Source organism: Numenius arquata, chromosome 24 (genome assembly GCF_964106895.1).
Source record: "Numenius arquata chromosome 24, bNumArq3.hap1.1, whole genome shotgun sequence".
Taxonomy (NCBI): domain Eukaryota; kingdom Metazoa; phylum Chordata; class Aves; order Charadriiformes; family Scolopacidae; genus Numenius; species Numenius arquata.
The window spans coordinates 6,006,168-6,021,164 of record NC_133599.1 but is presented as its reverse complement, the minus strand read 5'-3'; the positions used below and the strand labels follow the sequence as shown (position 1 = coordinate 6,021,164).

Here is a 14,997-nt window from a genome sequence, read left to right as displayed (position 1 = left end):
TAACGAACTGCTCTCCCTTCCTGTAACGAAGACAGATGGCAACCGGCCTCGAGCCCGAGAGTTGGCCGAGGCGCCTCTGAGTCACTCCGAGCGGGGGAATAAATCTCTCGCCTGATGGAGAAATGCCAGCCCAAAGGAGAGCACAACCCGGACGGCGTTCCCAAGCGGAGCCAGGACAACCTCGCAGCCGATGGCCATGGAAACGAAACCATGGTGGCACCATCAGGGTGGCTCAGCTGAGTCCCCATCGCGTTTTAGAGGAGGAGACCCCAAAAACCTCTGTCCCCCTGTTCAGTGTCACCCCCGGCTCTGCAGTGGCTGGGCTGGGCACTGTCCCTGCCACCAGTGGGCTCCTGGGGATAAAAGGGCTTACAGGTGGCAGGGAGACCAGAGCCGGGCTCTGGGGGGATGCTGGAGGTTTGGGGCAGGGCGCTTTTTCCCCTGTGGTGTAGGATGGAGTCACCCCTTGTCCCCGGGGTCCCTGCCACGTTTCCCACCCTGTGCCCAGTCGTGCCCCGTACCCTACCCGGGCTGTGCCCATCTCCGGTATCCCAGCCCAGCCCCGTGTTCGGGGGTGCTCAGCCCCACCGAGCCCGGTGCTCCTGCGACACCTGCGTCCAGGTCTCTCCCGGGACCCCCCTGCCTGCTGCTCCCGGCTCCCCCGTGGCCGGTGCTCATGGCATCTCCACGCCCGGTTCTCCCGGCTCCCCCATGCCCAGCTCCTCCTGATACCAGGGGTGCTCGCTGCTCCCCCATTCCCGATGCCCCCAGGACCGCCGTGCCCGAACACTCTCGGTGCCCGGCGCTCCGGTTATCCCCGTGCCCGCTGCTCCCGGCTCTTCTGCAGCCAGGTGCTCCCGGCTCCCCGTTTCCCGATGCTCCCGGGACCCCCATCCCCGGTTCTCCCGGTTCCCCCGGTTCCCCCGGTTCCCCGTGCCCGGCGCTCCGGGACCCCCGTGCTCAGATGTCCCTGCTCCCGGGACGGGCTCCCGGTGCCCGGCCGGTGCCAGGTACAGTCCACCTCCCCCCCCCCCCCCGCTCCTCCTCTCCTCTCCGCCCCGTCCCGTCCCTCCTCCCCCGGGAAAGCGAAAGCGCGGCGGGCGGAAGCCGAGCCCTCCCCGCCGGGCCGCGCCGCGCCGCACCGGGGCCGCACCGGGGCCGCTCCGCGCCGGGGCCACCATGGCTTCCATCGGCAACTTCTTCCGACGGAGCCTGCGGCGCTCCGGCCGCAGAGGTGAGGGTCGGGAGGGGACACCGGGGAGCGCAGCCCCGCGTCGGGGGGTGCCGGTGGCGGTGCCAGTACCGGTGCCGGTATCGGTAGCGGAGCAGGGACCGATGCCTGTGTCGGTGCCGGTGCCGGTACCGGTGTCGGTGACCGGAACCGCCGCCGGTACCAGCCCCGGGGCCGCGGCTGCGGGACCCGACGGTTGCCGGCGGAGCGGGGACTTTCCCGGGCAGCGCAGCGCGGCCACGCCGGGTGGGACCGACGGGACGGGGACCGGCACCGGCTCGGTCCCCCCCAGCCCTCCCCGTACCCTGCGGAGCTCGGGCCGGCTGTCCCCGGGGTTTACTGCGTCTCCCGGGGGTTGCTCCATCCTCAGGGACTTACCCCATCCCGGGAGCTGCCCCCCATCCCTTGGGAGCCAACCCGGTCCTAAATGAGTCCCCAAACCCCCATCCCCCGGGAGGGTTTCCCGATCCCCCGGGGGTTTACCCCATCCCGGGGGCAGCCCCCCAGGCTTCCTATTACCACATCCCCAAAAGCCATTTTCCCACCGAGCGTAGCGTCGCAGGGCGCACCAGAGCGTGGCATCACGGGCAAAGCGGCCACACAAGCTCTTGCACGGGCCAGGACGTGCCCAGGTCGTGCCAGGTCCAGCCCGCGATGGCGGGCACGGTGCCCCCCGAGGCAGATCAGTGTTCCAGAGCCTTTAGAGGACGACGCAGGAACTGATCCTTTGGAATTTGTGAGCTTTGCCGAGATACGGGATGGATCATCCGGGGGGTTCTTGCCTGCTCTCTTTCAAGCCAGAGCAGAGCAGGTTGGGGCAACCTGTGGATTTGGGGGGGGGGGATCACTGCAGGTTCCCCCCTCGGGTCTGTTTTGTGCCGGCTGGCTCTTGCTCCGGGTGCGATACATGTTTTTCCGAGCTCAACAGAAAAGCTTTGATGAAGCAAAAGGCAGTTCCTCTCCGCTGGGGCAGGTGGGTGGCTGCACGGCGTGGGAAGCAGAGCTCCCCCACAAACCCTCACGCCAGGCTGGGAGATTTCGGTGCGCCGCAGCCCGGGAGTTTTCCGGGAGGAAAGAAACATGTTGTGCCACATCACGGCATGGGTCTGAGCACAGCCCTCGGCTGATAAGAAAACCCTGCTCTGGTCGAGGAAGAAGTGCAGAAAAAAAGATGTTTTCTTTTAACGCCGGCGGCCCCGGTGCCGTTTCCGCATGAGCCGGGGCGCAGCGCGGCAGCCTTTGCCCTCGCCGTGCCCGGCGGAGGTAGGGGGTGAAAATCCACGGCACCGGCAGCCGCTTTCCATCCAGGAGCTGGATGAGCCCCCCCCCGGCCACCTTCTCCGTCCCATCCTCGCAGGGGATGCTCCCACTGCTGGGGGAGCTGGGAGTGGTCCCCAAGTCTTCCCTGCTTGAGCTCCGGGAGAGTCGTTGGCCAACGCTCTTGTGACAGTGGCCTGTGTCCCCAGGACACATCAGGGACTGTGAATCCTGCCGGTTTTGGGGAGTGCTGGGACTTCTGATGCCACCCATCCAATGCTGCACGACGGTTCATGGCCCTGAACATCCCCAGAACTCATCTTCCAGCCCAGGGAAGGAGTATTGTGGTCCCGAAGGGATTTAGGCTCTGCCGGCAAGGGCTTTGTGACCAGCCCGGGTGCAGGGGAGCGCTGCCGGGTGACACCACGCTGCCGGCAGGTCTCACCACGCCGGGTCACCTTCGGGCAGGCGCAGGGTCCGTCTGTGAGCGGCAGACCCCCAGCCCGGCACGGCCAGTCTCCCCAGCACGGCTGGTTTTACTGGGCTGTTTGAGAATGCCCTGGACGTGATGCAAACCCAGCCTTTACTTGAGAGCATGGCTTGTGTTCTCCAAAATGCAGGATGGGACCAGATAGGCAGGATTTAACTGGACTTTCACCTTATCCTGGCAATCTGTGATGGGAAAACAACTGACGCTGGCATCCAGAGAGGGTGGGAGATGCCAGAAGGCTCCCCACTGCCTGGTTCCCCATGGTCCTCCCAACAGCAACCTCCTGCCCCGGCCCCGTAGGTGAGATGGGACGGCTGAAGCCATTGCTGGAGCATCCCAAGGAGAAGCAGAAGAAGAAAAGTGAATCTTGTTGACCTATTTTCCCTGTTCCGGAGCACTTTGCTGGGCTGTCACCCAGGTGACGCTGCTGAGGACAAACTAGAGGTGTCTGCAGCTGGGTCTCATCCCTGGGATGCTCCTGGGCTTCCCCCTGCTGCGGAGGGACATCTTCGGGGTGAATTTCACCTTGCCAAGAGGAAGGACTTTGCATGTGGAGGTGGAGCGGCCTCGGGGTGCAGGCGGGGGCAGCGTCACACGTCTCCCCGCCCTGAGCTGGGAAAGGCATTCCTGGGAAAGGGCATCCCATGATGGGACCGTGAGTGTCACCTCCTCAGATGAGCTTTCTGCTCCCATCGGCTCCACATGACCTGGAGCGAAAGGTTGAAAGGTGTTTCCAGACTAAAGGAGGTGGCTACAGAGCTGGGGCAACACACGGGGTGGGATGTCCACCAGCACTGCTTCTGGAGGAGGTTGTCATGCTCAGGGGAGCAGGACGATGGGAGCAGCCATCCATGGCCATGCCTTGCCCTGCCAAGCTGCGGCACAACCCACAGAGCCCAGGGACAGACTCCAGGATGCGGGGAAAAATTGCAAGAGTCGGTTATTTCATCCAGCTACACGTTTTATTTTCCTGCCTGGTATTCCTAGGAGCAGCTCAAGCATTTCTGTTCCAGCTCCCCACCATAATCAAAGCCAAGACCAAGCCCAGGACAGTTTCAGTGCCAGGAACCGGGGATTTAGAGGCGCAAGCGGCTGCGGGGAGAGGGAAGAGATGTGGCATGGCCTGGCTGCAGCCTCTTGCCGGCATTTAATTCCTTTCCTTCCCAGCCCTCGGATCTCACTGCCCCACCGTGATCGTGCCAGAGCCCTTGGAGACATCGGCTTGGACTCTTTTCACTCTTATTTCTAGTTTTTCGGGTCGTGACGGCTGACGCTCGCCGGCTGTCCTACCCAACCGGCTGAACAAGAAATGGGGTGTAATCTCAGGGAATTGCTTTGCTTTGGGAGCTGTGGTTTAGGGAAAACCCTCCAGTATCTCATTTGCAAGCAGCAGTTCCCAGAACTGAGGACATCTGGCAGGGAGAGGTTGGGATTCATCTTGTTGGAGCCTTTGGAGGTGCTCAAACAAGATCTGTGCTGTTTGTTTGATTTTTTTTCCTCTAAGGGAATAAAATTAGCTGCTATAAACGCATTCCCACACCTTCCTGCAGATGCTTTCTGCAGAGACCGTCTGCTCTCCCCATCCCACTTGCCAGCTTCACTCTGGGCATCCTTCTACCCTTCCTGGGATGGGACGAAGGAGGGCTGGGAGTGTCTGACAGCACTTTGATTTTCTCCAAAAGCCTCATAAAAGCCATTTTTCTTTCCGTGTCCTGCACCGGCGTGTCCCCAGCTGTTCACTGCGGGGATCAAAACACCCTGTGCACCAAGTCCAGGTTCTCTCCAGCCACTTTGGCTGGTTCACATGTAGCTCTGCATCCCCTCTCCTGCCATCAGGACACCTCCCGGCCTTTCATTCACTGTTGGTTTTTGGGTTGTTTTTTTTGGTTTTGGCTACAGAAGGAAAAGAGGAGGAAGGAAAGAAGGAAAACAACCCCTCACGGGTGCCACAAGGGAAACCAGGAGAGCGGAGCTCCGTCCTCTATTCTGCTGGACAGTTTTTCTTTGAGTACCTGGTGGTGGTGTCACTGAAGAAGATGACAGATGGATGTTATGAACCCAAGATAACCTACCAGTTCCCAAAGGTATTTAGTCCCACGTTTCCAGGAAGATAAGTTTTCTGAATTTAGAGCAAAAAAGATGTTGCCCCTTCCCCGCCACTAGAGCAGGGGGAAGAGAACAGAAAAATACCGCATGCCCTGGAGTCACACAGCCAAGCTCCAGAGCTTTGCCTGCCGTGGGCTGGGGTTGCTGGGACTGTCTGTCCCTCCCTGCTGTCTGAGCCCTGGGCCACAAACCCCAGAAGGAAAGTTCCAGGGTGGTCCCTTGTCTCCTGTTCCACGGGGGAGACCACAGCAGTGAAATCACACTTTGGGGAGATGGCACAGGAGGAGACCCCATGTTCGCAGCAGGGCCCCGGGTGCCTTCGCTTTGCCCCACTATCCATGGGGTAAGAGAGTCAAAAATTGGATTTTTGGGAGATGCTTCTCCAGGGCTGTGCAGGCACTTTCTTCTTTGGTCTGAGCCAGGGGACACGTCCCATCCCACCCCATCCCCTGGGGCCATGAGTGCCCTCCGTCATCCTCACTCTTGGCATCACTTTGTTCCAGCGCGAGAACTTGCTAAAGGGCCAGAAGGAGGAGGAGGAACGTCTCTTGAAAGCCATCCCCCTCTTCTGCTTCCCCGACGGCAACAACTGGGCCCCCGTCACTGAGTTCACCAGGTACCTGCCCCATGGTGGGGTCTTAGCCATGGTTTCCCACCCCTGATGGCTGCGGGCTGGAAGAGCCGTCCCATCTCCATGTGTTGTCTCTCCTTGCAGTGAAACCTTTTCTTTCGTCCTGACCAACGTGGACGGCAGCAGGAAGATCGGCTACTGCAGGCGGCTGCTGGTGAGTGTCCCACTGTCCCTACACCCATCGCTGGGTCGGTGGTGGCCATGCCACCCCATCCCCTTGGTGGAACACCATGCCTTCTGCCATGCCCAAAGTACAGCTCTTGGGTCATGCCTTAGAAAGCCACTTGCCCTGGCAAAGATGATGACAAGGAGCAAGGGGGTGCCCAAAGAGATTTCTTTGGAGCTTTCTTCTGCTGGGGCGTCAGTTGGATGCTGGATGGAGGAAAGCAATGTTTGCTGTAGCCCAGGACTGGCCTGAAATACAACCAGGAGATGCGATGGTTGGGCGGTGCCATTCCCCGTGCTGGTGGTCGCTGCCTCCCCACCGATCTCCCGCAGCTTCCCTGGCTCCTTGCCCTTGGCCGCAGTGGTCAGGATGGCTGCAAATCCCACTCGAGACCAGGATGGGGATGTGCGTGTGCCCATCCAGGTGCCAAGAAGCAGGATGCCCTCAGCCCCATCCCCAAAAATTAATTCTGAGCAGTGATTGCCTTTCTCAGCTCATGGATTTGGCCAGCTTGGGGGCTGCAGGGTGTGGTGGAGGGTTCCTTGGCTGCTGATTTACACACAGCCTCATTCAATAGGGACATAAAGCCACAGGGCCACACACCACGGCTCAGTGACTTGCTGGATCCCACCTCCCTGTCATTCCCTGGGGAGCCTGCCCACTTCTGTGTCCACGGCTGGGCTTTGGCTGTTTGAACTCGATGTCTGGAGGGCTGAAAGTGCAGGGAGCAAACAGAGCCAGGATAATCTACTTGGAAAGGGAAAACCAGCCCGGGCACTCATCCCGCTGGTTCCTGTTCCAGTAGGAGGCAGAATTAGCCCCGAGGATGGTGGGGCAGGAGGTCTTGAAGGACGTGATTCTGGGGTGGAGGGAAGTTTGGGAATATGCCAGAGGGCTTTGCACCAAAATGATGAACAGCTTTGGCATCTTGGATTGCCTCCTCCAGAGGCTTTTACAGCATCAACTGCACCCTTGGCCTCAGCCCCTGCTCTGAAAATCCCCCAGTGGGTGACTGGGCATCATGGAGCGGGCGAGTGGGGCCAAGGGGGATCTCTAGGGAAAGCACGGAGCTGGTGCAGTGGGGCTGGGAGATGCTCAAACCCTTCTCCCATCCTCTTCCAGCCATCTGGCCGTGGTGTCCGCCTCCCTGAGGTCTTCTGCATCATCAGCTGCCTGGGCTGCTTCGGGCTCTTCTCCAAGGTAGGGATGTGGTGGCCCTGTCTGGCACATTGGTGACCCAGGCAGCCACTCTGTTGCCTGCCGGGGTTTCATAGCTCACTTTTCTTCTCCCCCAGATCCTGGATGAGGTGGAGAAGAGGCGCCAGATCTCCATGGCGGTGATTTACCCCTTCATGCAGGGCCTTCGGGAATCACCCTTCCCAGCTCCAGGGAAAACTGTCACCATTAAAAGCTTCATCCCCGAGTCAGGCACAGAGGTTGGTGGCGGTGTCGGGGACTCAGTGGCACCCTCAGGACTGCTCATGGGGAGCCTGGGCTACCTCTGGGGGCATCCTCCACACCTTGCAGCATCCATGGTTGCTCGCTGGAGCAGTGGGTCGGGCTGCTGGGGACCTCATGCCCTGGGGAATTGGGTACCACCTCCTTCCTGGTCCAGGAGGGGAGCAGCAAGCCCTAAGGATGAGGATGGAGCTCATCCACAGGTGATGCTACAGGAAGGCTGGGGAGGGTCTGTTTACAAAGGCCTGCAGTGACAGGACAAGGGGCAATGGTTTTAAGTTGGAGAAGGGGAGATTTAGATTGAATATTAGGAAAAAGTTCTTTACTCTGAGGGTGGTGGAACACTGGAACAGGTTGCCCAGGGAGGTGGTTGAGGCCCCTTCCCTTGAGATATTCAAGGTGAAGCTCGACGAGGCCCTGGGCAACCTGGTCTAGTTGGGGGTGTCCCTGCTGACTGCGGGGAGGTCGGACTAGATGACCTTTGGAGGTCCCTTCCTGCCTGGACCAATCTATGAATCTATGAATCTTTGCATCCAAGCAGCGTCTTTGTGGCTCCATCAGCCTCGAGCCGGAGCTGCCAGCACAAAAACCTCCCCGGATGCTGGTTCTTAACGCGTCAGTGCTTGCAGAGCCTTTACACACCCCACTCCCGCGCCGCCGTTGGCACCTCCGGCTGCGGCACACGGGGCTGTCGGGGTGCACGGTGGTGCCGGGGCTGTGGCAGGGTGTCGGGGGCTGTGGTTTCCCGGGTTCAGCATCACGAGCCGGCAGCCGGCACGGCGCAGGCGTGGGGCAAACCCAGCCTTTACCTGTGAAACACAGATCTGATCCGGGCACGGTGCCCGCGGGGCTCATCTCGCCCACGCACGGCCCAGGCTCGCACGGGCAGCGCCTTTTTCTTCTGCTTTTTCTTTCTCTTGTGGCAAAGCTGGGGGGGAAAACGGGGTGGGGGGGAGGAGGACCCTGGCACCGGGCAAAATAACCTCAGTGCTGTACATGCCCAAAATTTGTCCTGCCAGGGTGGGTCTGAGAGCAAGATCCCTCCTCTCTAGTGCAATTTGGCAGCTGGCGATCAAATTGCAAGAGATTTCTTCATCCAGGAAGGCTTGTGCAAGGGCTTTGCAGGTTGCTCAACGCTCTGGCCAGCGGCCAGGCTGCAGGGAGCGCGGCTGGGGGTGACGGGGCAAGGACGTTCTGAGGATGTTCTTCGAAAGAGCTGCGCTTTGGGGCTCCAGGCAGGGGCTGGAGCAAGTCGAGGAGACGAGTGAGAAAACGAGGAAAGGGGTGAAAAATCAATCCTGGGTATTGCGTGAGCTGGGGGCTGGGGATGGGGCAGGATTTGTGCTGGAAAGGGGCTGAGGAGCCCAGCCAAGCCCTGTGCTGTGGCTGGGAAGATGCTGCTTTGCTGGAAAGGGGTTTGGGACTTGGAGGAGGGGGGATTTTCCCCCTGTAAAGCTGGGGAGAGGGGCCAGGAGTGTGTCAGGAGCCCCACGGTCCTGTTAACCCTTCAGCGGTTGCTGTCTCGGGGCTTCCCACAGCAGGGCAGAGGTGTCGACCAGGTTTGGGAGACTCATCTGGGGCAAAGCCAGCAGAACGGACAGGCCACCTGCAAATATCCGTTAGATAATTCACTTTTGGGCCACCCCTGCTAGGGCGAGAGGAGCTGGCTCTCCCGGAGAGGCTTTTGAGGAAGTTTTTGTGGTTTTTATAGCAAAAGTCATGCCTTCACCCCTCCGCCCTTTCTTGGGTAACATTCTCTGCTGCTGCTCGCAGAGGAGCTGTCAGCCACTGAGACGAGGGCATGTCCCCTTTGTGAGTGCTAGAAAAAAGAGGCATTTTGGTTAAAAATCCAATGCCCCCCCATAAATAAACCCTGCAGCGCGCATTATCTCTGGCTTCCCCTGCATCCTCAGTGCTCACAGCCCACAGGACAAGACGAGGTTTGTCCCTTGCAGAGGGACGTGATGCAGATGCTGCAAACTCTGGGCCATTAATTGCTCCCAAATCACCTTCTCGGGGCGGGGGGGGAGCGGGGGTCAGGGCGGTGCAGGGGGAGCCTTCCACCTCCTGAGTTGGGGTTTGGTGGCTCTCCCTCCGCAGCTCATCGAGTTGACGCGGCCCGTGGACGCCCACCTGGAGCACGTGGAGTTTCAGGCTCTGCTCCAGCGGCTCAGCCCCCACCTCATCCTCCACATCTTCGCCTCCGCCGTCTTGGAGCGGCGGCTCATTTTCCTGGCGGAGGAGCTGAGGTGAGTCCCCATCTGCTTATTTTTAAAATAAAACAAAAAAAAAAAACAAAAAAAACCCAACCCTTGAAGGAGCACAGCTGAGCTCGGGGTGGGATGTTGCCTCCAAGTGGTGAAATCCTCAATGCCATGCCACCACGATGGCTCCTTATCCCGCAGTGTCCTGTCGCAGTGCATCCACGCGGTGGCTGCTCTGCTCTACCCCTTCACCTGGGCTCACACCTACATCCCCGTGGTCCCCGAGTGCCTGCTCGACACCGTCTGCTGCCCCACGCCCTTCATGGTCGGCATCCAGATGAGGCACCTGGAGCGGGTCCTGGACCAGCCGATGGAGGAGGTATTTCATCCGGGAGGGGGAAAACATCTGGATGGAGCCATGGGTTAGTCCGTGACCTGGGTTTGGGTCACTCCAGGGCTGAGGGCTCTGGTTGTGCCCTTTTCCCACTCAGGGAGGCTGGAAATTGGGGCTTTTTGCATTTTTCCTCCTGGGGACACCTGGGGCAACACCTCCACATCCCCCTGGGTGGTGCCGGCCACCCCAGGACCCACAGCCCGGAGCCCCCAGGGGCTGCTGTCGGCCAGGCTGGCTGTCGGCATCATCCCAACCTCACAGAAGCAGACAAAAGCTGTGTGGGGACAGCCACTGAGCCTGGGGCAAACACAGTCCCCGGGGGGGATGCTCTGGTCCTCCTGTCCCAGTCCCTCCAGCACAGAGGGACCGATCCCTCTCCTGCCACCCTCCTGGGCTGCAGACACAGCGGTCTGATCCCAGGACGGGTGGGAGGAAGCCCGGGTGCCTTGGTAGGACTAAACCTGCTCACTCTCTGATCTCTTTCAGGCTCTGATGGTTGACCTCTGTGAAGGGAAGATCCTCCGGGCGGTAGGTCCCCCCGTGCAGGGCTGGGGGGGCTCACATTGCCTGGGCAGCTCCAGGAAGGGTCCCTTTCCCCTCGGTGGCAGCTGCTTGGCAGCTTTCACGTTTCGGGGTCACAGACATCTCGGTGTCACCCGTTCAGGGAGGAATGTCTCCAGTACCTGAAGGGGCTCCAGGAAAGCTGGGGAGGGACTCTGGATCAGGGAGGGGAGCCATAGGAGGAGGGGGAAGGGTTTGACACTGAAAGAGGGGAGATTGAGCTGAGATGTGGGGAAGAACTTCTTTGCTGTGAGGGTGGTGAGAGCCTGGCCCAGGTTGCCCAGAGAAGCTGTGGCTGCCCCATCCCTGGAGGGGTTCAAGGCCAGGTTGGAGGGGGCTTGGAGCAACCTGGTGTGGTGGGAGGTGTCCCTGCCCAGGGCAGGGGGTGGCACTGGGTGGGCTTTAAGGTCCCTTCCAACCCAAACCATTCTCTGATTCTATGAAGGGATGTCTCCAGCTGCTGCATGTGCCTTGTGAGCTGGAGGAGCAGGGGCTGTGCATTGGGCATCCCCCTCCCACCATCACTGCAGCACCCCTCAAGGATAATTAAATCCCAGCTAATTAAAGCCCCACTGATGGGCTGCACTAACTACTTCCCATGGCCAGCTGAGCTGGGTTTCCCACTTCAGCCGGGTGCCTCACAGCCCTGTTGCTTTCCAGGTGGGCGATGAGGAGGAGATCTTGCCCATCAAGCTGCAGAATGAGATGCTGACATCTCTGAACAGGCACAACAACAACAACAATGTACACAGTAAGGATGACTCTTTATATACGGTGAAACGGACACAAGCTGCCTTCCGCAGATGGCCAGAGTCCTCGGTGAAATGGTTTGCTTAAAGAGACATGGCCTGGGATGTTTCTGCCCCAATTTGCAATAAAATGCAGCCACGGGAGAGAAATCGCTTGGCCTTTCTCTTGTCCTGCAAAACGTGAGAGCAGGAACAATTAATTCTGCTGAAAAAAATTAGGTTTTGCCAATATTTGGCCTGCAAAGATGGGAAAAGAAACACAGATAGTGCTCCCTCAGCAAAATCAGTCTGATCTTTGTTTACTGGCAGAGGGAGGTTTTAAGTAAAAAATTTCTCAGGATGCAAACAGAGACCACGAACTGGCCGGGTTAAAATAGGTCTGTCCTTTCTACGTTCAGAGGTCCCAACCCCACCTCTCGTCTCCATGTCCTCTTCCAGCATCCGAGCAGGTGAACGCGCTCGTCTCCGAAGCCTTCGTACAGTTCTTTGTCCGAATGGTTGGCCACTACTCCTCACACATCAAATGGAGCAAAAACGGCTCGGGGACCTTCCAGGAGCGAGCCTTCTGCAAAGCCATCACCTCCAAGACCAACCGCAAGTTCGTGAAGAAGTTTGTGAAGACGAACATGTTTTCCCTATTTATTGAAGAAGCAGAAAAGAGCAGGATCCCACAGGAAGGTAAATGGCCCCATTTCTCCTTCCCTTTCCGGATGGGTGAGCTCTGCAAAGTTCTGGTCTATTTGGGCTCCCCAGTTCCAGAGGAGAGGGAGCTGCTGGAGAGAGTCCAGCGGAGGCTACGAAGATGCTCAGGGGCTGGAGCATCTCTGTGCTGAGGAAAGGCTGAGGGACCTGGGGCTGTTCAGCTGGAGAAGAGCAGCCTGAGAGGGGATCTCATCGATGCTGAGCAATAGCTAAAGGGCAGGGGACAAGAGGATGGGGCCAGACTCTTCCCAGTGGTGCCCGGGGACAGGACAAGGGGCAATGGGCACAAACTGGGACACGGGAAATTCCATCTCAACATGAGGAAAAATTTTCCTTTGAGGGTGTCAGAGCCCTGGGACAGGCTGCCCAGAGAGGTGGTGGAGTCTCCTTCTCTGGAGACATTCAAACCCACCAGGACACGTTCCTGTGGGACCTGCTCTGGGTGACCCTGCTTTGCCAGGGCGTTGGACTGGGTGATCTCCAGAGGTCCCTTCCGACGCCCACCATTCTGGGATTTCGTGTGATTTGGTTAAGGGAAAGAGATGCCCTGTGCCCGCAGAGGGATGCAGCTCAAGGCTGAGGATGCTCAGGGCAGCTCCCAACAGCTGCATTTCTCTGTCCCTGTCAAACAATCAAAAAAAAATCCTCGGGCTCATTTTTAGATCTTGTCGCTTGATTGGGGACGGGGCAGGCTTACGGAGAGCTCAGCGTTTAGGCAAACATGCCAGTAGTAGCACAAATATTTGGCTTGGATGCCGGCAGCAGCTGGGAGCTGGCTCCGGGCTGCGCTGCCTGCGAGCCCTGACTCATCGCTGCCACCGGCTCCGGCGCGGATCCCTGGCGACAGGGCTGGTCCTTTCCCCTTCCAGGGGATTTACAGGGCACTGGGCAGAGCTGAGCCTCCTCCCAGCCCGGGATGAGGACAGACAGGGGTGGCAGAGGTTGAGGAAGCCACCCAAAACATCTCTGGTGGCCACAGACATGCGCGCGGTGGGTCCTTCTCCAGCCCACCGGGGGCACTCGGAGCCCGGCACCACCTCGGTTGCTACTTCCTCTACCTTTTTGGGGCAGACTTTATAGGGCAGACGTAGACCTGGGTCTGCCTGGGGCTGGGAGAGAGAGATGGCACAATCCCAGCTCTCTTCTCATTATATTCCCAGTCTATGCCACCTTTTTGGCTATTTACATTCTCACGGTCTACAGCTTGCTTGCTTTCTTGCTGGCTGGAGAGGAAACACAAAAATAACAGGAGTGGGTTAAAAACTTGGGCTAACCCAGCACAGTAAAGCCCATTTTTGGGTGGGTGGGATTGCACCAGCCCCCATCTCACCTGGGTGCCGAGGTCCATAACCCAGACGGGTCTGGCAGCCCCGTATCCTCCCCAGCCCCATCCCTTGCATTTCACTGACGACCTTTTCTCACCCACAGCCTATTTCCAGCGGAAAATAACAGAGTACCACGAACAGAAGAAGCACCGAAGGGAATCCTGAAGCCCAGTCTGGGAAGGGGGCAGCGGGGCTGGGACCCCAGCAGGACCCCGCCGGCGGCACCGCGCTGTGCAGACCCCTATTCCCCATCCGAGGGCAGAGCTCCCTGGACTCTGCTGGATCTGCCCGACGGTTCCTACCCCTCACGAGATGCCTGGGCAGCACCCAACACCAGTTTCTGCCCTTTCTTTGTTCCTCAGGGCGTCGTTGCACTGGAAAACTCCTCTACACGGAGTTTCACCCCAAGCCGGCTGCGGTTTCTTTGCCGATCTCGCAGGAGGGACAAACTGTGGGTCCCAGGTCGTTGTCCCCAACAGGAGTGAGGGAGGGAGGGCGAGGAGCCGGCACAGGACAAGAAAAGGGTGTAGAGTTAGAGGGGGGGGAAAAAAAAAAAAAGGGACGAGTAGGAAATAGTGTTATTTCTAATTAAAACAAAGCTAGGTTTAGCAAATAAGTGACATCCTATCGAATAAGTTTTCTGAGGTTTCTATTATTAACAACTGTTTCTCTTTATTTTCTATCAAGATATGCTCATTGTTAAACACCGGCAGGAACGGTTGCGGTGGATTTTAGCGGTTTCCTCTACAGCAGCTGTCTGCTTCGTTGGTACTATTTAGAGCCCGGTTCAGCTCTTTAAAGAAACAAAAATACTCTTTTCCAACAGGTTATTTATTTGTGCTGTAAGCAAACTGTGAAGGCCACAGGGCTGTGTTTTGTAGTAGAGGGAAACGGGTGATCAACAGCTTTGGGGGGGGGAAGGAAGTATTTGTTAAATCCAGTAGTAGTAAAACATGTCGACATCCTCCTCATTTCTGGTTTTGATGCCAACTTCTTTAAAAACCTTGCAGTTCATTGAAGCGCCGTCTCCGAAACGCGATGCCTGCAGCGGATTTAGAGCTAAATGATGGTTTTCCCCCTTTCCTAATGCACTCACCCAGGGAATAAATACGGCAGCAGGGAGAGCTGGCGCTGGCTGCGGAGCTGCCTGGTTCCTTCCCAGGCGAACCAGGGCCAGATACTTCTCCCAGTGAGGGCTGGGGCCGAAGGCAGAGCTTCATCCTCCTCCCTGGGATGTTAAAGCCAGGCTGCCGTGTCCCCCAGCGCCCACTCGACACTTGCGACACGGGCAGACGTTATCAAAAATACAGTTCCATACAGGGTTTGCAGAGGCACTGGATGCCACGGCGAGCGATTTTACGCAAACACTAAGAAAACAACAACCAACAAGCAGGCCGAGTGCCAGACAGCTCCCGCTTTCAGAGCCGTTGAACATCTAACAAAAACAAGAGCGATGTAAAGGGCATTTATTTTCGAAGTAACTATTTGTGCAGTCACGCACGAATACAAGCGACAGAAACGGAGTTGGACAGAGGGTAGGGACTGAACAGCAGTGAAATTCTCTCGCCCTGCTGAAAGAAAACTGTTGATTTTTTGTTAAGCCCCCCTGTGTGTTTGGAGGGTGGGAACGAGGGAAAAAAAGGGCATTTTTGGCACCGCAGATACCTGCTCTGGCTCTGCAAGGTGCCCCTTATGGGTAGGGATAGAGTTGACAGGTTAACCA

At 58.3% G+C, this 14,997-nt stretch overlaps 1 protein-coding gene across 1 annotated transcript; it reads left to right on the top strand.

The window, feature by feature from the left end:
- Positions 1 to 1,123: 1,123 nt before the first annotated feature.
- Positions 1,124 to 14,244, top strand: DENND2D (DENN domain containing 2D). The gene is made up of 12 exons (XM_074163340.1): positions 1,124 to 1,234; positions 4,878 to 5,062; positions 5,588 to 5,700; positions 5,800 to 5,869; positions 7,004 to 7,081; positions 7,177 to 7,317; positions 9,440 to 9,588; positions 9,745 to 9,922; positions 10,424 to 10,465; positions 11,159 to 11,249; positions 11,686 to 11,925; positions 13,378 to 14,244. The coding sequence occupies exons 1-12, from the start codon at positions 1,180 to 1,182 to the stop codon at positions 13,437 to 13,439; spliced, it is 1,404 nt and encodes a 467-aa protein (XP_074019441.1). The 5' UTR covers positions 1,124 to 1,179; the 3' UTR covers positions 13,440 to 14,244.
- The last annotated feature ends 753 nt before the right edge of the window (positions 14,245 to 14,997 follow it).